Source organism: Danio rerio, chromosome 15 (genome assembly GCF_049306965.1).
Source record: "Danio rerio strain Tuebingen ecotype United States chromosome 15, GRCz12tu, whole genome shotgun sequence".
NCBI classification, from domain to species: Eukaryota; Metazoa; Chordata; class Actinopteri; order Cypriniformes; family Danionidae; genus Danio; species Danio rerio.
In genome coordinates this window covers 31,770,562-31,793,677 of record NC_133190.1, presented here as the reverse complement: position 1 = coordinate 31,793,677, position 23,116 = coordinate 31,770,562, and the positions used below count along the sequence as shown (strand labels likewise).

General features: G+C 33.2%; 1 protein-coding gene across 50 annotated transcripts in view; it reads right to left on the bottom strand.

The window, feature by feature from the left end:
* The window catches only part of rap1gap2a (RAP1 GTPase activating protein 2a), a 148,332-nt gene that overhangs the window by 32,581 nt on the left and 92,635 nt on the right, over positions 1–23,116 (bottom strand). For 19 of the 50 annotated variants that reach the window (XM_068213565.2, XM_073923128.1, XM_021481427.3 and 16 more), the window contains 3 exons: positions 19,958–20,042; positions 3,793–3,828; positions 1,562–1,594 (listed from right to left, as the gene is read on the bottom strand). In XM_068213565.2, coding sequence (XP_068069666.1) covers positions 1,562–1,594; positions 3,793–3,828; positions 19,958–19,963 — 75 coding nt within the window. In that variant the 5' untranslated portion in view covers positions 19,964–20,042. Of the gene's footprint in view, positions 1–1,561; positions 1,595–3,792; positions 3,829–5,841; positions 6,069–13,274; positions 13,461–19,957; positions 20,043–23,116 lie in introns of those variants that run through there. The other 31 variants (XM_073923113.1, XM_073923101.1, XM_073923119.1 and 28 more) reach the window with 8 other exon arrangements.

The window sequence follows — 23,116 nt, the reverse complement described above, 5'->3', positions numbered from 1 at the left end:
GCAGGTCCACCATCATTTCAAGAATGGGTTACAGAATTGGTGAAGGTGGCAGCAAATGAAAAAATTACATCTAGATTACTTGCAGGCCCTTAGCTAGCCTATTAAAAGGGGTGGGTCTTTTTTCTCAAAAAGTGGACCTTTTCGCAGTTATTCGCCTCATTTCCTATTAAATTATGAAGTTCAAATACTGCATTTTAGTGAAATTTTAAGCACTCATTTTTGCTGGATTAGCTTGTCGGATGGTTATCATTGCCACACTTTTTTATGCAACAAAAATTCTTTCTACATTTTTGTCAAAGCGCTTACTATACTATTTAGTTTACAAAAAAAATTATTTATTTGCAAATGTGTATTACATTATTGCAGTTTTATAAATAACACAATGAGATTACAATTTTAAGTGAATTTTTAACAAAGAAATATGAAAAAAATACTTGCTAATGTATTATCATCCATCATTAAAAACAAAATATAGCAATCTGTTAAAACTTTAAAAACTGTGGCCTATAGACAAATAACAAACTGCCCAGCTAATTCCTCAGTCAGAATTTGCCATTTAAATAATAATTAATAATTAAATTAGTCTTAAAGCCTTCTTCTATTGGCTATTTTGTTTCAGTTTATGATGGCATACTGTTAAAAATGTCTCAAAATAGATCATATAGGGGCCAAAATATAGCCATTGTTAGTTGGGGGGTGGGGGTCTTTCGAACCACCCAACCCCCCCTGGCTACAGGTCTGACTTGATAAATTGGATGTTTATCAGAGAAGAAGGGAAAGATATTTGGCATTTTTGGAGGATGAATAAGGTCACTGTGGTGAGAAGCACAGTAAAAAATGTAATTTATCTAATTTTATTTATTTTTTCGCTATTATTATTGTTTTTCACTATTATTATTTTTTGTATGTGTGCTTTTTTATTTATTGAGTTTATATTATTCATCTGTGTTTATTGAATTTATGATAGCACCTACTAATTACTGTAACTGCCACTGTTGTGGAGGGGAGGAGAGGGGAAAGGGGATGTTGAAAGGCTGTTAAAATGTGTGAACTGATGGTACTGTTAAATTATTGATGAAAAGAAATAAAAATCATTGAAAAAAGCCAGTATGTTGAAGGGGTGATCTACAATGTATTTTTAAGGCTTGGTTGTGTTTATAAGATGCAAAGCAATGTGTGCTCATGATTCATTTTTATAGAAAATCAAGTAATTTTTTTCATAAATCTTACTTTGAATATATATAGCTACTCAGCTAACATGAAAACGACTGTCATATTTCTTAGTTCCTCCAAAAAGCCCGCCCTCAAGAGGCTCTGATTGGTCAGCTAACATAATGTATTGGGATCTCACTAGCCAGGAGAATTGGTCCCTTAATTAAAGTGTTACCTTTTTTAAAAAGAATATATGAGCCTTTAAACTAGCCAAGGTAACAATACAAAGACTGAAATATCTTTAACTGCATGGTATTCATGATTAACAAGCCCATTTTATCGAGATGATAACATCGCATACCCCCATCACTTACAGACACAATATACACATTCCGAAGACCAGCCAAACCTTGTATTTCTTAGTCTCCTCTGTTTTAGGAATCTGACGTGTCCAGGAAAGCAGAAGAAAGTGAAGAGAGGAAGAAAATAAATGACAAACCCGTAACCACGATGGACACTGAGAAGAAAAACCAGCTCCTCAAATAATGCAGGTCTGTTTACAGTCAAAGTCTTCAGAAACATTTAGTCCTTTTTCCATTTTAAACTGTTGTAATTAATTTTTTAATGACTATGGTGGCTTATATCAGGTTATTTAATCAGGAACTGTGGTCACCATGGTTAACCGTCTCAACAAGTCCAGAAAACAGCTGTTGCTTAATAAAGACAGAACGTTTTGTTCAGCTGGAAACATGTACAGTTAAATGTTCAGCTCTTAGGTGTAATGAGGATAAATCTGTGTCTCGTTTCCATTCTTAGTTCCCTCTGTTGTAAATCAGTATGTCTGAACACTGGGTCACAGATGATACAGTTTCCTTTAACAGGGTCACACGTTAAACAAACTGTGGATGATATTTAACAACAATATTGCTGTATAATAGACCATTTTCAATGTTATTAGTTTAGCTGTTAAATAAAAGTACTGTCCTGTGTGACATTGTTATAGAAGAAAGAAAAAAAAATCTTTACACGGAGTAATGACAGTAGGTTTTTTAACTTATTGTAGCAATAATAATCAAAACTAGGAAATAGTTGTTATGATAAATATTGCTGATGATGTACCCCCCCCCCCCCCTAAATAAATACAGTAAAATCTCAAAATATAAACTATATAAAATATAATATAATATAATATAATATAATATAATATAATATAATATAATATAATATAATATAATATAATATAATAACAATTAAAAAATTACAATATAAAATTTGAATTAAGTGAAATTTGCCTACTCTATTAATTAATGTTATTAATGATAATAATAATAATAATAATAATAATTATATTATATTATATTATATTATATTATATTATATTATACGTAAAGTACAATAAATAAAATTAATTAGCATGCACTGTTCAACAATGATAATAATAATAATAATAATTATATGTAAATTACAATAAATTAAAGGAATTAGTATGCTCTATTAAACAATGATAATAATAATAATTATTATTATTATTATTATATGTAATCTACAATAAATTTGATTTAATAAACTAAAACAATAATAAAGTTCAATAATAATAATAATAATAATAATAATAATAATAATAATAATAATAATAAATAAAATAAAAATAAATAAATAATAATAATAATAATAAATATTTGGAATAAAATAAAAATTAAATAAAAATTAGCATGCTCTATTTAAAATAATAATAATAATAATAATAATAATAATAAATATTTGGAATTAAATTCAAATTAGCATGCTCTATTAAACAACAACAACAACAACAACAACAACAACAACAACAACAACAACAACAACAACAACAACAACAATAAAATCAACAACAACAATAATAATAATAATAATAATAAATATGTATTTGAAATAAACTTGAATTAAACTGTTTTCTTAGGCAATTTATGAACGAATGCAGTTAAACTAAGAAATAACATAATATTATTTTCCCTGGATAGTGCACATGCACATCTAAACTCGTTCAGCTCTGATTAAGACCATCACAAGTGCACATGATCCATGCGAGCGAGACATGAGCCTTCTCATCGATCTGTTGCTCATACAGAGATCTGGACATGAAGTTTAATACCAGACGTTTGAAAAAAAACACACTCCTGCCTTAACATAGTATTGATCAGCTGATCCAGAGCAACCTGCTACCCATCACACACACAAACACACCCACCGCCACATGCATGCATACACAATGAAAACAACACAATCACGCTTCTGTTTTATAGCAGGTCAGTGTGTCCTATTCAAAGCAAAGACCCACCACAGAGAAAAGTGCTGGCTAAATCAATGAGTGCTGAAGTGAGCTGAAATGTGTAATTACTCATTCAGAGTAACTGGAGAGTCAGTACACTTAGGTAGCACTCAAGGGCAAAAAAAAGCAGGTCATGATTTTTATATTATTAGTAATAATATAAAAATCATGACATGCTTTTTTTTTTTGCCCTTGAGTAATATAATATTACTCAGTAAAATGCTTTTCAGCTAAAGTACAAAGTTACTGGAGGATTATTGTTATTAGACGAATCTTGTTCTAATGAAAGTCCTGCGTTTATGAGATAACCATATTGATAGACCAAGCCTTACCTGCATCCTTTCCAGCATGTCGAAGAACTCTGCCGACTGGAAGAGAAACACATTGAGGTAAGTTAAGATACATTGAGGTTAGAGGTTAGATAGAAGTTGTATTTAGATGATAACAAACTAAAATATTTAGATGTCAGTCTCTCTAAGATTTTGTGCTGAGTTTACATCTGTGAATGAATGAATGAATGAATGAATGAATGAATGAATGAATCAATCAATGAATGAATCAATCAATCAATCAATCAATCAATCAATCAATCAATCAATCAATCAATCAATCAATCAATCAATCAATCAATCAATCAATCAATCAATCAATCAATCAATCAATCAATCAATCAATCAATCAATCAATCAAACAAACAAACAAACAAACAAACAATCAATCAATCAATCAATCAATCAATCAATCAATCAAACAAACAAACAAACAAACAAACAAACAATCAATCAATCAATCAATCAATCAATCAATCATTCAATCAATCAATCAATCAATGCTGTCTTTTCTTTTATTTATCAATCCAATATCTATTTATTTAAGTGTTTCTTGTAATTCTTATAGGCAGTACGATGGCACAGTGAGTAGCACAATCGCCTCACAGCAAGAAGGTCCTTGGTTCGAGCTCTGGCTGGGTTAGTTGGCATTTTTGTGTGGCAAAAATGCCATTTTTGTGTTGGCATTTTTGTGTTACCGTGGGTTTCCTCCGGGTGCTCCGGTTTCCCCCACAAGTCGAAAAACATGTGGTATAGGTGAAATGGGTAAGCTAAATTGTCCGAAGTGTATGTGTGTGAATGAGTGTGTATGGATGTCTCCCAGTGATGGGTTGCAGCTGTAGGGGCATCCGCTGCATTAAACATATGCTGGATAAGTTGGCGGTTCATTCCACTGTGGCGACCCCAGATTAATAAAGAGACTAAAGCGAAAAGAAAATGAATGAATGAGAAGATGTGAAGCACCAAAAGTTAATTTTGAAGCTAATAAAATTAAACTTTAATACTAATTAGGCCATTGTTGTTATCCATGAATTTTTAAAAGAGAGGCTAGAAAAATCCGGAATTCTATATTATTATTATTATTTTTATTATTGTGTTTACATTTTTTATTATTCAAGTGGCCAAATTCTCACAGGAAAGTTAAATGTGCAGACCAGTTTCTTTTTAACAGATTCTTTTTTTCCTTAATGATATGTGATGCGATACATTTGTATTCCAAAATTGATATGTATAAATATATATTATTAAATATTTCTTTATTCAAAATCATTAGGAAATGTTTTAGTACATTAAAATGTGTGACTATGATGACCACCCGACAAGCTAGTCCAGCAAAAAATATTGCTTTAAATGTTACTAAATTCCAGCATGTAAAACTCATAGTTAAGTTAAATTAATTGTTTTCACAAATTGAAGTTGATTGAACATAAAACAATTAAGTTATTGACAACAACCCCTCACAAATTGAGTTGATTCAGCTCATTATAAATAAGTAGTTTAAAGTTTATAGTTTATTAAGCAGCAAAAAAACTTTTTGAGTGTAGCATCCCCATAAGAGACCCTAGGTTGGAAACCACTGCATTCCAGCTTTGATTATTTTAGATAATCCCCCAATCAATGTTTATTGATGCTTTTTAAACCATTCTAAACACTTTCTCGTGTAAACTCTCTCATGCAAGCTTACTTACACTTTAGCCTGATTGTATCAACTCAGCAAATGACGTGTCTACAATCTACTGCACATCTAAAGAGCTATAGTACTGTATAAATAGAACGTGACAAACTGAGAAATCCTCAACGTATGCTGAACGGCATTAAAAGGCTCGTTCTCCATGCACACTTAAACCACAACACTTCCTCACTCTAAATCAAACTCTCTGAACCAATACAACGACATTTAATCAATGGTCTGTGTAGCCATTAGGGCTTAAATATTAGTTATCTAAGAAACGCAACATATTTAAAGCATACTTCTTAGACTACACCCGAAGGCCTTAAAATAAAAACAGCCCTTATTCTTGGTAAATGCGCACAATCATTCTAATCTCTTACCTCGAGTTAAGAGACGGCAGACCACAAACACATGATTTTTGTTGTAAATATATGCCCCATACGGATATTCCTACTATCAGACGCAGCGTAACAGATGCAGGTGGGACTGAACAAATGCAGACAGGTTAATGTTTAACCTGCCGTAGATCCAAGGGCAACTCGCTTTACAAAGTCAACAGAGTCAAGCCAAAGCTGAGACATGTTGAGCTGCATAACCTTGAGGAACTGAGAGCACAACATCATCGTCGTTCACACTCAAATGCAGAACCCTATTATGACTTGAAGAAGTAGTTCACAGTTTATGTTCATTTTAGATTTATATTTAGTCTGGGTTAGATGCTTCTCATTGGTGACGTTCAAATGGATATCAGTAATCCAATATTTAGTTTACTCTGAATAAGATAATATTATGATTAAAGTGTTCACTTCAGATGCTTTTGCCTTACGTGATCATGATTTATCTGTTTTAACATATTTTACAGATTTATGTTATAGATTGATTGGCACACATCATTGTCCCTCGCATGTATTTTTACATGAATGAAAAGCTTGTCTTCATTATGGTACCATATGTAACCCTGTCCAAAAATCATTAGGATATTAAATAAAGATCATGTTCCATGAAGATATTCAGAAAATGTACTGTAAATACATCAAAAATACATCAACTTAAAAGTAATGTGGTTAAAGGACTTAATTTAGACACTTTTAAGGTGATTAATATATACAGGGTTCGCACACTTTCATGAACAGCGGATTCTTTTTAAAGCACCATCAGTTTTAAATAAAGCATCTTTGTAAGGATATCCCAGCATTCAGTATGTAGCGCCATGAAAGTCTTCACTGTACTTCACTGTAATTACATTAATAATGTCAATTCGATGTCAAATTCAATACTGGTAATATTTAAATGCAGTTTCCAAAATTATTAATAAATTGTGCAGTATTTGTCAATTTTATTGAACAAGATTTAAATTTAGGATTTTTAATTTAAGACTTTGTCAGTTATTGTCAGTTATGTTCCGTTTTGACAATTTGTCACCTTAGAATTATAAGGTTCTATCTGACATTTTTTGTCAAAATTAGGTTATTGACATATTCTTATTAAATGACAATTTATTTACATTATGTGATTTTTTATAAGTTGTTAACATTTTAAGAGTTTTTATTTAAAAAACACACATACTGTTTGCTATGGAATGCAAAAACTTTCAGAACGCAGAAAGATCCTTATAATTGCAAGGTACATTTGTTGAAATAAAACCATAAACAAATCTTATTTCAATTTTTAAGCACTTTCAAGGACCTGTGTTTGTTTTTAAGTATTTTCCACTCCTTCAATCCATATGTCTGAAATTCAAGTACTTATAAGTACTTTCAAGCAGTGTGGGAACCCTGTATATATATTTTTTAAATTTAGATTTTTTTGCATCCTTGGATTGTATATTTTTTAATTGTTGTATTTTGTTCAAAATATTGTATAAAATAATGCATCAACAGAAAGCGCATTTATTCAGCTTTCAGATGTTAAAAAAAATCTTAATTTAAAAATAATGGACCCTCAATGGTTTTGTGATCCATGGTCACTCATGTATAAAGTTTTGTGTTTTATATTTGATTTAATGAAAGCTTCTGGTGCAGTCAATTATTTGTCAAGCTACTGTATGTGTGCAAACAGATGACTGCAAATTCTTGCTCAAAGCAGCTGTTTTGCTAGCCATCAAAGTGTTGACTACTGCTGTGTGTATTTATTGGGCGTGTAATTATTCACCAATGTTATGATTTGGTTCTTGGTACTGAAGCCACTGTATGGGTTTGTGCTTTGCCACCAGCAAGGAAGACTCGATTCATTTTTTACTAGCTATAAATCTTAATACTTCTAAAAACTTTTAACTTTTTAACAACTTCTATCATCTATCTATCTATCTATCTATCTATCTATCTATCTATCTATCTATCTATCTATCTATCTATCTATCTATCTATCTATCTATCTATCTATCTATCTATCTATCTATCTATCTATCTATCTATCTATCTATCTATCCATCCATCCATCCATCCATCCATCCATCCATCCATCCATCCATCCATCCATTTTTTTTTGTGTGTGTGTGTGTGCTCCTTAATAATTTGATTGATTATGGTAGTCTTGATAGTCTTTCTCTCTAAGACCTCCTGCACTGATGAACTCTACCAAACATACATTTTTTAAAGATACTGTTTTTGACTAAACCTAGATGAGCATTTTCACATACAAGTGTGTATACAGTATAACAGCAGTTACGACAATCTCACTTCAGCTCTGAGCACACTATCTGGGCTGAGAGAAGTTTTCTCTGCGGTCACTACTCACTACTCAGAGTTCAGTTCTTTTTCACGTTTATAATGACTCATCAGACATGTCCAGCTCTTTATTTAGATTAATCTTTTTTGCTGCTCTACAGTGTTGACTATAAGAAGTGCTTTGCTACACAAATACATTTACAGAATAACATAATTTTTTTAATCTTGTTTGACTGACATCCTCATCGCTTAGCCTGTACTGTGCCTCTCTGCCCTAACACACACACACACACACACACACACACACACACACACACACACACACACACACACACACACACACACACACACACACACACACACACACACACACACACACACACACACACACACACTGTTTCTATGTTTAGACTAGTGCTTGTATATGTTAAAACACATTGATGTTGATGTGATTACGCATGGCATTCACACTGTTCAGGATACTTTTTTCACTTGAAAACAGAGACATTTTTTATTTTTTAGATTTGTTTTTGGCCTTTTTGCCTTTATTAGATGGGACAGTATTGAGACAGGAAGCAAAGTAGGAGAGAGATAGGGGACGTGCTATTGCACCATATGTCGGCGCGCTAACCACTAGGCTATTGCGCCGACAAAAACAGAGACATTTGAAAGAGCTTAATTTGGAGTTTGTTTAGTTTATAAATTCTGAGTTTACAACTTTTGAAAATGAGGGCAGAGTCTGCACACATCTAATGTCTGATTGGGTCATAGTCTATCCTTATTAAGCCCCTCTCATATCGAATTTTAGTTTTAGTTTTGTGATGAAAAATCTGCCCTCTGTCCTGTAACAATGGCAAGCATGACAGGGATTTCAATACATCTTTGTAATCCTGGTTTAAAATGTGCTAAAAAGTTCTACATGATGGTGATAGTGTGATTATTGAGTGTACATGGCTATGCTGCACTTCGGTAATGCAACTTAAACAGAAATAATACACATTTTAATTCAATTTTCTTTAAATTTCCAGTGTGAAATCTGCTGAATTATGATAATAAAAAAAGTTTAGCTTACATGATAGATTATAATAACAATACTTCTCAGTCACCAGTCACCAGCGATCTAGCCCATGCAGATCGCTGGAGAACTACAAATCTGCCAGCAAAACAACCACAAGTTCCAGTCATGCACCGCTCACATGCACCTGTTTCTTATTCAGTAGATTTCACACACTCATGGCTGGGAGCTGCTCATGAACTGATTACATACACAGCACAATGCACACCTCTTGGCTGAGTCTTGTTATACTGATTTTGAACATTACGACGCATTTTCCTTGCCTCGCCTTCCGTGTTTGAACCTTGCTTTGTTTTAATTGTTTTTTACATTGTCTGCTACTTGCCTTCCGACCACTTGCCTGATATTTGACTACGACTCTGGATTGCCTGTATATATCTGTTAGCTCCTGTGTTGACCTTAGCTTGCCAGACCATGACTTCTGAATAAATCCAGCAAATGGATTCGTTGTCAGTGTCTCCATTCACATTTCAACTGTCATCATCATAAAAGTATGAGAATAGCATTGTCAATGTAAACACATAATTTCCCTGTGATATTAGGAATCATTTTTGGGGGCATTTTTTTTTTTTTTACTTTTTTTTTGTTGTTGAAGAAAGAATGGATTGGGAGAGGTCATTGAGCTGAGACTTGAACTCAGGATGCCTGAAGTGCAATTTGCGCTATATGTTGGCACATTGCCCATAGGGCTATCTGCACAGATAGTTTTAAGTATAACTTATAGGTAAAGTTAGATTTAGATGTACAGTATATGGATTAGGATTGATGTTTTTAACAGGACTGATGTTGACTGCAAAATCAGGACGTGCAAGGAGGAACGATGGTCAAAGAAGGAAGAAGACAAAGGGTTGTGTTCAGTGTTGGAAAGGCTTCGAAAGTTTTGCAATCTTGAGACCTTTTGACCTTTTTGATTATATATTGAGTTCTTTGTTCCACATCCAAACAAACTCAACCAAGTCAGCATTGCAGTGCCTGAAGCTGTTTACATGAGCACATCAAATCAAATCTAAAAGAAATAAGTGTTGAATTATGCTAGAAGTTAGGTTACAAAGGGAAGGAACTCATCTGTAGGTTTCACTGTTGTCTTAAGGCTCATTTACACAGAACATGTCTCAGCATCTAAAAGCATGAGACTCAGTACTCAGGAATGTGTTTAAAAAAGCAAAACATAGAGCACAAGTCTGTCAAGCCTGTAAACAAAACTTTAAAATACTTGCTCCCCCTCAGAGTTTTTCTGATTGGTCTACTACTTTGGAACTGACACTGATGATCAATGCTGCATGAATTATAGACACAGTGTCTATAAAACACAACACTCATTTACTCTGCACTTCAAAGTATGAGAGATGCACGTCAGTCAAGTGCATGTTTACATTGTAAAACAATGAGAAAGTAGCACAATGGTATGGGAAAGGAAATTATGTGTGAATGAGCCCCTAGATCAGGGGTACTCTTTTCTTTTCTTTACTTTTTCATATAAAGGGCCAAACACCAAATGTCATTATGAGCTGTGGGCTGAATGTAAATATACTAAACGATATTACATTAAGGTTGCAATGGGTAATTTCTTAATTTATTTGATAACATTTCCAAAGTAACAGAAAACATTACTTTAAATAGTTTTATCTAATGCAGCATAACTTTTTAAATGATTACTTATAGCAATAAAAACATAATCAATAACAGTGGAGTTCAATGCTGAATAAACTAGTCAAGCAGAATCTACCTTTGACTTGATTTGCTCACGTCTCTGCATTGTCGAGTGAAACTATTTACATTTAATCAAAATCTGATTAATTTACATCCTTTAATTGAAACATTTAATTTAATTTAGCTTCTAACAATAAAACAAACAAAGGGTTACATTTGAACCGACACTGTTTAAACCATCCCTATCAAACTCCCTCCCTTCTCAGATGTGACGGTGGGCCAAATCAGAGGTTATCATGGGCCAACTTTGGCCTGCGGGTCCAAGTTTGGGCATCTCTGGCCTAGATTAACCCCACCTATCCTAGATCTGTAAAGCTTCACCCAAATTGCAATAATAAGCATAAAACTATTCTCTAGAATACATAAAATACTATTAAACAGTTTACAATCACTCAGAAATGTGTAGTAAGGTTTCAGTTCAAAGGCAATGCATGTACCATGACCTGCCAGTACACAATATTTTACAGCATTAGTTAAAGATAATTGCGCATATATGAATATAGCTGAGACAAGACTTATTAAATATACAAATTAAATATACAAGTGATATACAAAGTTATAGTACTAAAGTCATATTAAATGCATGAAAGTGACTACATTAATGTTTAAAATAAGTTGTAAAAATCAAATATCAAAATATTAGTGAAATAATCATCATTTAGCGTAAAAAAAAAAAAAAAAAAAATATATATATATATATATATATATATATATATATATATATATATATATATATATATATATATGTATACTTATTTATTTTATTTTTTTTTGATTGGTGTACTTACACCCCATTGTGATCTTTATATGAAAGTGACTACATTAATGTTTAAAATAAGTTGTAAAAATCTAATTTCAAAATATTAGTGAAATAATCATCATTTAGCGTAAAAAAAAAAAAAAATATATATATATATATATATATATATATATATATATATATATATATATATATATATATATATATATATATATATATATATATATATATATATATATATATTTATTTATTTATTTTATTTTTTTTGATTGGTGTACTTACACCCCATTGTGATCTTTATTTTTGTTTCTCACAGAGAAAATGTAGGTTGTAATTTACACATTAACCAAAATCGTTACACAGCTCTCTTGAATACGCGATTCTGATCAATTCTGATTCTGGTCAATCACAACATTCCAAGGTAATGTTATTCCCACATAATGAATGCTGAAACTAATAACACAGGCTCATATGGGTACTTTATACATTCAAATCAACACTTATAGACTCTAAAATAAAATAACTCAATTATGGGTGTATCAAGGACTAAACCAACTGCTGGGTTAATTTTTAATATAAATTAAAAGTACCAAATTTTACCCAATGTTCAAGTTAGTCCATATTCTACCCAATTTGGGTTTAAATAATTCATTATTTCTCAGAGTGTAAGTTTATCTTTTATGCAACTGTCGTTGACTGTTTGGTGCCATCTTGCTACTGAATAATTTATAATTGTTTAATTAAAGATTTAATTAAAAAGTACAACTGAGAACAATGTTTTGTCTTTAATTGTTTAGTTTTGAAGAAAATAGCCATCTAATAAGCAGAATGAAGTACATTTTGGTGTTTATTTATATTGAGCCTGATCTCACGAGGAAACGCAAGTATTTTACATTTTGTCCGTTTAGTGGCTAATTCGTACGAATTCATTCGAGTTCAGTCGTATGAAAATGTACAATTTTAAGAAGGAGGCATGGCACCCAACCCCACCCCTAACCCCAACCGTCATTGGGTGATGAGCAAATCATACTAAATTGTACGAATTAGATCGTAAAAATTCATACAAATTAGCCACTAAATCAAAAAGTTCCGAATTGCCGTGAGATTGCGTTTGCTGGTCAGGCTTTATGCGAGAACAACCAGCTAAGAAGTTGGCTACATTATTCCTTAATTATACCACAAATGCTGTCATATTTTAATTTAAACCTGGAATAAATCTCAAACATGATTATAATTATAACTTATACATGAATATAATTATAGCTTTCACATGAATATAATTACAGCAGCAAAAGATGTTGTTAATGGTTAGTTCACAATACCAAACGCAATATCAACTCTTACAAACAGCTCCTTTTTTCCATAGACACGTACACATGTATACCCTACTCTAATATACCAAGATACATATTGCTCAAACTAGAGGCAGAGGGGTAATAAACCATGCATCTGGGATTCTGTCCAGCATTGCCTGATAAAAAGGCATTACATAAGACACACCAGAATGAATAAATGAACATCTCTGCCTTGTCAAATACACACTAACATCAACTTCCATCAACACCACCATTGCTTAACAAACACACATAGAGTTTGATATACCTCTCACAGCATGCTTCTCTCCATCACACATCGATCATACCTCTCTCTTCTGATCAGCTGCAAATACTTTCAGGAGACCAAAACAGGAAGAATATGGTCGGGTCTGCTTGGCATACTACATACTATTCCACACCCTAAACTGGTCGTACCAGTGTGTCTGTACTCATGTGGTTTTGTAGTTCTGCTTTGTATATGATCAACAGCTGTTCTTGAGAGCTTATCAAGTCTACACACACACACAAACGCGCACACACGCACACACACGCTGTCCTCCCTTTCCTCTTTTCTTCTTTGGGTTTACATTGGGAGTGGCCACTAACTGTGTGCCAAAGACATTATTATATCTTAAAGAACCATAGACAAAGCTTAATACAGCAGCCTTCTTTAATAATGGCAAAGTAAAAAAGGGTTTTCCTCAAAATATTAAACACAATTTTAATGTATTAATTATAAAACAGAAAATATTTAAGTATGTTTTTGAATACGAGTGGAGGGGTTTCTTCCTAAAAACTCCCACTAACAATTTGTGCTTACTTTGGTGATGTTGGATTACAGTTGTGTAGATTTCCTGACCCCCAAAACAAACTAACTTCTGCAGATCTCCAGCTGTGATTCTTACAGATATTTTAACGCCACTCCAACCTTCCTTCTAAAGGCAATAAAGACAGACACATGTCAACTTTCAAACAGATTTCCAACACTTAAGGTTGACTGGAGCTTCTTTACTATTCACCTTCTGATGGGCAATTTTTGTGTTTCTGGTATTTTTTTAAAGCCAGTTGCCATTTTGTGAAGCTCAACAACCTTTTTTCACAAATCAGAGCTCTGTTCCTTAGTCTTACTCATGAAAAATGACTGAGGTGCTGTTTACACTAGTGTGTTTTAGTTTTAAAACAGTATTTTAGAATGAAAATGCTCCTTAAGTAGGCTGGTGTTCGTATTATATTTGAAAAACAATCTACATTAACACTATAGAGTTTGGCAATGTGATTTTTCAGGTTTTTAATTTGAATAAATTTGCAACATTTTCAAAAAATCTTTTTTCACATTGTCATTGAGGGGGATTGTGTGTAGTATTTTGAGGAAATAATTTAATCCATTTTGGAATATTGCTGGAACGTAAAAAAATGTGGAAAAAGTGAAGCGCTATGAATACTTTCTGGATGCACTGTATATACAATCATCAGCAACAAACTGTACGTGCTCGCACTACAAGTAATGAAGAAAATCATATACGGAGCTGTTTCCTTGCAGCAGTTTGTTTATGCCATGTCAGTTATGAATAAACTCATTTGTTTATTTTATACGCTCTATATCCGCCACCCTCTATGTCTGTGCTCAGCTTCTCCAGTTACACTTCACTACTGGATACATAATGTTATGGAATGCATAATATCAGCTTATAAGACAAACATAAAGTCTCATGAGTCACATAGACACTAGGTATACACGTTAATTCATTTTATTCGGAGTGTTTGTGAGGTGTTGTTCAAAAGATATTGCTATGAAACGATTATATTTTTTATTGTTGTAATTTCTACAGGTTTAAATTGAGCGCTTCTGCGTTTGTCCACAAATATGAACAACTGCAACTTGCAGTGACGTAGATTCCTGAGCTCTATACAGCCTAAAATGCATGATACGTGACCAGTCACACTCAATGGGAATGCAAATATTTTGCCATCATCTGTACTTGCAGTCTACCAGTTGTGTAATGGTCATACATATGAGAGGGCCTTGATGAATCAGAAAACAATACACAATAGTCCAGAAGACTAATAAGAGAGCAACTCCATTTTCCAAAGTTTGGATTTCAGTCCATTTATTCAGTCATTCCTTTTCCTTAGACTTAGTCTCTTTATTCACCAGGGGTCACCACAGCGGAATGAACCGCCAGCTCATTTAGCATATGTATGACACAGCGCATGCCCTTCCAGCTGCAACCCAGTACTGGAAAACACCATACACACTCATTCACACGCATACACTGCGGCCAATTTACAGTAGTTTACTTAATTCAATTCTCTCAATTTGCATGTCTTTGGACTTTGGGGAAAACCGGAGCACTCGGAGGAAACCCAAAAGAACACTGAAAGAACAAGCAAACTCCACACAGAAATGCTAACTGTCCCAGCTGGGACTTAAACCAGCGACCTCCTTGCTGTGAGGCCATTGGGCCACCATGTCACCTGAGTCCATTCATGCTGAAATAAAATATTAGTGTTTTCAAGTTAAAACAGCATCTTTAGCATTGTAAAAATGTTTTTTTAAGGATAAAACATGCCGTAGTACTGTGGATGCCAGGTGTAATCATATAAAAACATACACTTTTTAAATGAAAACCTAATAGTGTAAACTGCAACTCAGATAGTTTGTCCTATATATTTATATTTTTATATTTTTATTAGTTTGTTTTATTATAAAACTGTATTGTGTTTGGTTAACTTTGTTCTCTGTTAGAGGGAAGGATATTTAATAATAATTGGAGCAAAATATCAAAAAGTTAAACATGTTTTTTTTTTTCACAGGCTATTTTTGCTTATTTGTTATCCAATAGCTCCAATATTAGTGGAGAGCATTGTACCGTAAGTCTTTATTTATTGTATGGCATGTTTACAGCCAAACACAGGTGCTGGAGTGTTTGCATGTTATAGTAGTGTTTTGAGTGGGTGTGTGTCTGTGTTTGTGTGTGGTTTTAGCAACATGGTGTGGACCAAATGTGCCCATCTAAAGCTGAAATAAGCTACAGTACATTGTGCTCTGTTAATGTGTGCTCTGCAAACCTTTTTTCGCCATGTGTAAAGTGGCCCAGTTGGCTGAGTACAATGTTATTGTGAGTTTGCCAATGACACATATATTTTTAGATCTTAGGTCTTAAAATTAGTCTTGCCTGTTTTTTTTGTTTTTTGTTTTTTTTTTGAAGATGCATGTGACGGTTGCACATGCAAAACTCGATACCATGATTAAATAAATGCCATTGCTACACTGTAAAACCCAACAGTCAACTTTATCAAATGAAATGAGTGTAGGTAACTCAAAAATTACTAAAAGTTAATTCTACTCAGTTGAAATGAGAACTCAGTGTTGAAGGTAATGAGTCAAATACCTCATTACTTCAACTTAAATGAAGTAAGTTCACAGTACTCATATAGATTAGTTTAACTCAAGTTATCATCTGTGTGTTGTTTTGTTTATTGAATGCTCTGGGTGGTTCTTAAACATAAAGTTAAAGTCAAAATGATTAGCCCTCCTTTTTCAAATATTTCCCAAATAATGTTTAACAGATTAAGACATTTTCACAGTATTTTCTATAGTATTTTTTCTTCTGCAGAAAGTCTTATTTGTTTTATTTTGGCTTAATAAAAAGCAGTTTTTAGTGTTTTTTAAAACCATTAGAGATCAATATTTATTTTCTTTTAGCTACAGAACAAAGCATGGTTATACTGTACAATAACACACAAAATCTGCACATGCAGAAATCCACAGATTTCCGCAGATTTTATGCCCATCATTTAGTCTATGTATTGACTTGTGTAAATGTTTGTAAATTTACATTTATTCAGTTTTCAAATTAATTTCACTAATATTATTGTGATAAAATGACAGTAATAATAAAATGTTCATATGATTTATTTACAATACAATTTGTAAAGTAATATTATTGTAAAGTAATATGTTATATTATATGAGATACTTGCTGTGTTTACCAAATAAGTGGATCTAATTGGATTTGCAATGTAAACATTAAATAAAGGTTAAAAATGTATTATTTTTTGTTTAATATATTAAGTTTTAGTTATGATACTCTTAATATCATTCCGCATAAATCCGCAGACTTTTTGCAAAATTCTCCACAGATATAGCCAAAAACCCTAACTTACCTAGTTAACCTAATTAACCAAGTTAAGCATTTCAATTGCACTTAAAGCTGAATAGAAATTAGCTACTAAAAGTATTATGTCTGGAAATGTGTTGAAAAAAACCTTCTCTCTGTTAGACAGAAATGTAAAAGGGCGAATATAATTGAACAGGCGGATTAATAAATCTGATTTCAACTGTGTGTGTGTGTGTGTGTGTGTGTGTGTGTGTGTGTGTGTGTGTGTGTGTGTGTGTATGTATGTATATATATATATATATATATATATATATATATATATATATATATATATATATATATATATATATATATATATATATATATATATATATATATATATATATATATATATATATATATATATATATATATATATATAGTAAAGTTTACTATATATGGGACATTCTACCAGGAATGTACATTTTCACTTTAGCTTTTTGATCTTAAAAAAAATCATACAAAAAAAGCATAAAATAACACAATTCAATCATAGAACGCATCCTTTATCACTATCAGCTTCTTCTCCTTCAAATGATGTTTCTTAAACATGTATTGCACACATTTTATGTAACATTTAATGCAAATGTGACAGGACTGACAGAAACATGAGGACAATTGTAAATTTATTTGTATTATATATTTGTAGTATTTATTTGGAGAATTTATTTATAAATTAATATGATGTTTTTTATCAATTGATTTGAATAATAACAACTTAAACTTGTTACCTCTGAAACATTTTTTTCATAAATAATATACAAAACTATTAAATGTGTAGGTTCAATTTGGCAGAGGACAAGGACAATGAAAGGGTTTGCAAATTTGTAAAGTGTTTTTAATAAAGAACAAAAATCTGAGTACCTAATGTATGACATATTCCTTAACAGAACAATTCACAGAAATCAACCATCAGTTTGTTTTAAAATTTTTTGGGATGAAATACTTTTTATTCACTGACTGCATTTATGTTTTTATTTCAGGATTAGATAATGCACATTTCTGGTAGAATGTCCCATACACAATGATTTGACAATGATGTGTTGAGAACTGTAGTACGAAATGTTCATTACTAAAGATTTGTTTGAGATTTCCACAGGCCTATTTGTCATTGCAACGAATAGAAAGAAAATGACAAAATGAATGACAAAAAGTAATTTAGGCTATTACTAAAAGCACTCACATTTTCCAATCCTCCAAAAACAGCTTATAATTATAAAACACCTGATGGACACCTTAATAAATTTCAAGTAGGATTTTCAACGACATTTAATCAGTCCGTATGAGAAATGATCTTCATAATTAAAGCAGCGGCTAACAGGATCGTGACCTCTGGGTTTGACTTCATGTCTGCTCATCTTAATATCACGCCTGATGCCTCGGCCCCTCGCCCTCCTTCCTGCAGGAACACCGACCTTTCTCTCTCTGATTTTTCACAAACTGCGTCTCATTTCAAGGTGACACCGACTCACACCACGCATCCCATCTCTGAACCCGCTGTACCACTTTTAAACAAGAACGAAAATCTCTCCAGGTCCTCTCGAGGCTGTTGGAGATGTAAAAGAGTTTGTGATGTTATGTGGACTCAATGGGATCTTAATGCTCTGAAGAAAATGGATTTCTCACTTCGAATGAATTTGAATTACATTTAGAGGTAACCTTGGATGAAGATTTACCACGAACGCACCGAATATACAAACATCCGCGTCTAAATCATTTAGAGACTTACTTAAAGATTTCTTTAGTTAAACAAGGTTGTTATATATTTCATGTTACAGAGGACATTCTAACTTTCACATACCTAACATCTTCCCTTCTAAGTCATTCATCACCAAAAACAATAAATACTGTACAGGGAAAGCTATAGTATAGCTGGCAAACACAACAATGCATACAAACTTTTGAGACCACTTGTAAATGATCAATTTCTCTGAATTGTGTAACGTGTTTAAGTTATCAAGATATTAAAAATTGATTAAACCTAACAATCAGTGAGGCTCTAAAGATGCTGGGGGAAAATGGGAAGACACAACAGCTGGTTAAGTGAAACAAAAAGTAAGTATTTATTAAAAGGAGAATATCAAACAATGAATATAGGAAATTAGAATATAATTTTAAATAATCGAATTAAATGAAAAACAAGAGTGTTGCCAAAACAAGAAATAATTAACAAAACGATCTAACTAAACCCCAACCCACTATACTAACTAACCTAAGAAAAAATTAGCAAAATAGCAAAAAAGCAACAACAACAACAACAATAAAAGAATTTCCAAGGGGTGTTGTTTTTCTATAGCTATTTATGAGGCTCTCAAGGTTTTAAACATTGTGTAAGTGCATGCTGACATTCCTGTAGCCAAACTAGGGTCATTTTATATGGTGTGCTACAAAGGGCAATCGCACTTTCACGCGCTATCAGTGCTAATAGAGGTTAATTTGGTCCAGAGGTGAATGCAGCAAATCTGGGCTAACCACAGCTAATGGAGCGGTGAGAGTGTGTATGTGTGTGTGTGTATATGTGTGTGACCAAATGTCCCCACAAATATACCAGTCATACCAGTAAGTTTTACCCTTGTGGGGAAATTTTATTTTGGTCCCCATGATGAAACCAGCAGATTAATTACACACAATGAAGCATTTTTAAAAAATAAAACTGCAGATTATTTTCTGTGAGAGTTGAATTTAGGGTTAGGGTCGGGATAAGAGGACAACTTATACAGTCTGTACAGTATAAAAACCATTATTTCACTGGGAAGTCCCTATCAATCATGAAAACCCAGTGTGTATGAGTGTGCATATGAACACTCACCTTCATGGTGGGGGGTGCAGTGCGGGGAGGTGAAGGTGGACATTCTCCCAGAGGCACACTGGAGATGGTCAGCAACTCTTGTTTCCTGAAAAAAACACACATATAGGGTCAGTCAGGCAAATGGTAAGCACTTTATGAGGAAGACTAACCTGATCTAAAGTTGTTTTTTGCACTGAAGACTAGCTCTCATTCGCAGAAGCAAATAAACTACCTATCTTGACTGATGCGTCTGTATTTTGTGTATGGTTTTTAGCTTTGCATATCAAGTAAACAAGTGGAAGAATAAGTAAAAATATAGTTTACAACAAGTCATACCTGTCAACCCTCCCGTTTTTCTCCCATATTTTACAGTTCTATCAAGCTATCATTCCGTAAAGGTTTTTTCCCGTATTTCTTCCATACTTTCAGTCTTTCTCTGAAGGGTGGCAAATAAACATTAAAGAGCCGAGCCTCCCTATACGCATCCCTTACCGCCGAACTACCAGGGGCCTCCCCTCGCTCTTAAACGTGAGTCTGTTCTGTGCTTTTTCTTTGTTTAGGCATGAAAACACTTTTAAATAAATATAAAAATGGCGGGATTCTTTCTCCTTTCACTACAGGTGCCGTCTCCCCTTCATATGCAATCCTCAAAATGCATGACTGTCAGCTGACATACTCCATAGTGATAAACAGATGCTGCTTCCCAAATGCATTCTGTACACGCGATTTGAAGCGGAGTGAAAGCTCGGGGTTTGGGTGCGTGTTTAAACAGATATATACACACAATTTATAATAGTAATATCTAAAGATGTCAATCTTGGTGGGTTTTTATTTTTCAAACACAACTAATTTTGTCCCAAATGAGCATAAAAAGTTAGGAGAGCAGTCGAATGCCTTCATGGTAACGTTAGATCTGTGCATTTTTAAAGTAACACCTGTTATTTAAGGTAATCAAACATCAAAAAATCTAAATAAATAAGAGATTCATTCGTTGCTCTTTAAACCGAATGTGTAAGTTATGCAGTGAAGAAATGGTTAAGGAGATTTGATAGCTTCATTCTATTTCATTATAACAGCTATTAATTTAAATAAGCTGAACTGTTTGCTAATTTGTTTGTTGCTAATGTATACTATTTATTTTTTTCCTTTCGTAAATAATAATAATAAAACATATTACTGACAAATTAACTGTTTATTTATAATGAAAATGAGCAAATGAGCTATTTAGTAATTTGGGGATTTTTTGTCAGGGCAATCCTTTATTATGGTGGGCATATCCCTTATTTTCACATCTCAATGTTGACGGGTATTCAACAACTGTGTCAAAGCGTTAGAAAAGCACAGCTGGTTCAGTTGACATGCGCTCTAGGTAAATTGTATGAGCTAAACTGACCATAGTGTATGAGTTTGTGTGAATGAAATAGTGTATGGGTGTTTTCCAGTTCTAGGTTGTAGCTGGAAGACCATCCGCTGCATAAAACATATGCTGGATTAGTTGGCTGTGATGACCCCCAATAAGTAAGGGACTAAGCCCAAGAAAAATCAATGACGAATATATTTTGTTAACGGTTGTTAGATTTGCATATTGAGTAAACATGTGAAAGGGAAAAGTAAAAATGTAGTTTACAACAATTGTGCAAAAGTATTAGAAAAGCACATTTTTTTTATATTCATGTAAGTTTAATATGATTTTGAATTACAATTTCCCAACATGTTGTTTGTAAGCATTTTCTATAATCATAGATGTACTAAATGTAAAAGTAAAATGATTTTTAAAAATTCTTAAGCAGTACAGTGCTGTAAAAAAAACTTAATATGCATATTATGGGGGTCAAAATCAATAGTTTTTTCGGTGTACCGCGATGCAGTCACAGACAATTCGGTATCGGTTCAGCAATAATCATATTGCGGTAGCTTACTATGGCGAGGGAGGCGAGCGCAAGTAATTTAAACACTCCAACTATTTAAAAATGCAGAAACTGCACAATTCACTGTATGTGTGTTTGCTGCAAAGTCTTTCACTGACACTGAAGATACAGCAGAAGCCCCCAGCCATGGAGAAAACTCAGTTTTTCTATCTCTCTCGACCTTTTACCAGCTGGCATGAGTTAACTTTTCCTGTCCTCTCAGCTGTTACAGCAATACTTGTTGATCCAGACATGGGCGAGTGTCTTTATAGTGAGCTTTCTTCTCTCCATCTATCACAGATCAGCTGTGATTGCTGCTGCCGTTTATCATAGGTGAACAGTCACAGGTGAGCAGTCACAGAACCACAAAACTGCTCCCTCTTACACACACACACACACACACACTGCACTTAATGTTGCGTAGATTACACTAGAGTATTTTTTATTTTTGAAGTGGAGTATAAATTCATCCTATTTGGTGTTTTAAATTCTTTTTAACATATATTGTCACTGCTTGTCAGTCAGACAATGCTTCTGTGTTTGTTTTTGCTGTCAATTGTGAAAAAAATTGATAAAAGTGTCATGATAAATCGCTGAGAGTTTAACTGCATGCACTGCGTGATGCGTGTGCACGCGAAAGGGAGTCAGATTTGGATACAACTTTCCTTCACCTCCTCTTGCGGGTGGGCCCACTCGGTTTGCACTATGCACTAGTCACTACTAACTGAATGAAGTAGGAACACAGTTATGTTTTGTTGAACAAGTTGCATATAAAAATTACGTTTCAAGACCGCACAGATTTTGTCAACCTGCCAAGGCCATTTTAAATCGCACAATCAAATAAAAAAAATGCCCAATCTGGCGACACTGAAAACGGCCATTAGAAAGTTTGTTTGATTCAACATAAATAAAAAAATAAGAGAAACACTAATTCTATGCTGTAAAAGCCAAAATAATTATAATAAGTTTGCTGTGAATACATTCCCCATTAGCGTCCTTCAAGGCAAATTTGACTGCGATGCAGTTAGCTGATCAACATACTTGTAGAGAAACACCAAAATATGGTATTTTTTGCAATAAAACAAAAGCCTGGCCCTGCAGATGTGTACAAACACACACACACACACACACACACACACACAAGAAGAGGGCAGAGGGTCAGTTCTGTACCCTTAGAAAGAAAATACTGAAAAGAACATGATTTTTTCCTCTAGAGACTCCAGTAAAAGACTACAGAATAAAGAAACCCAATAACAACAATTCTTCAGTTTGC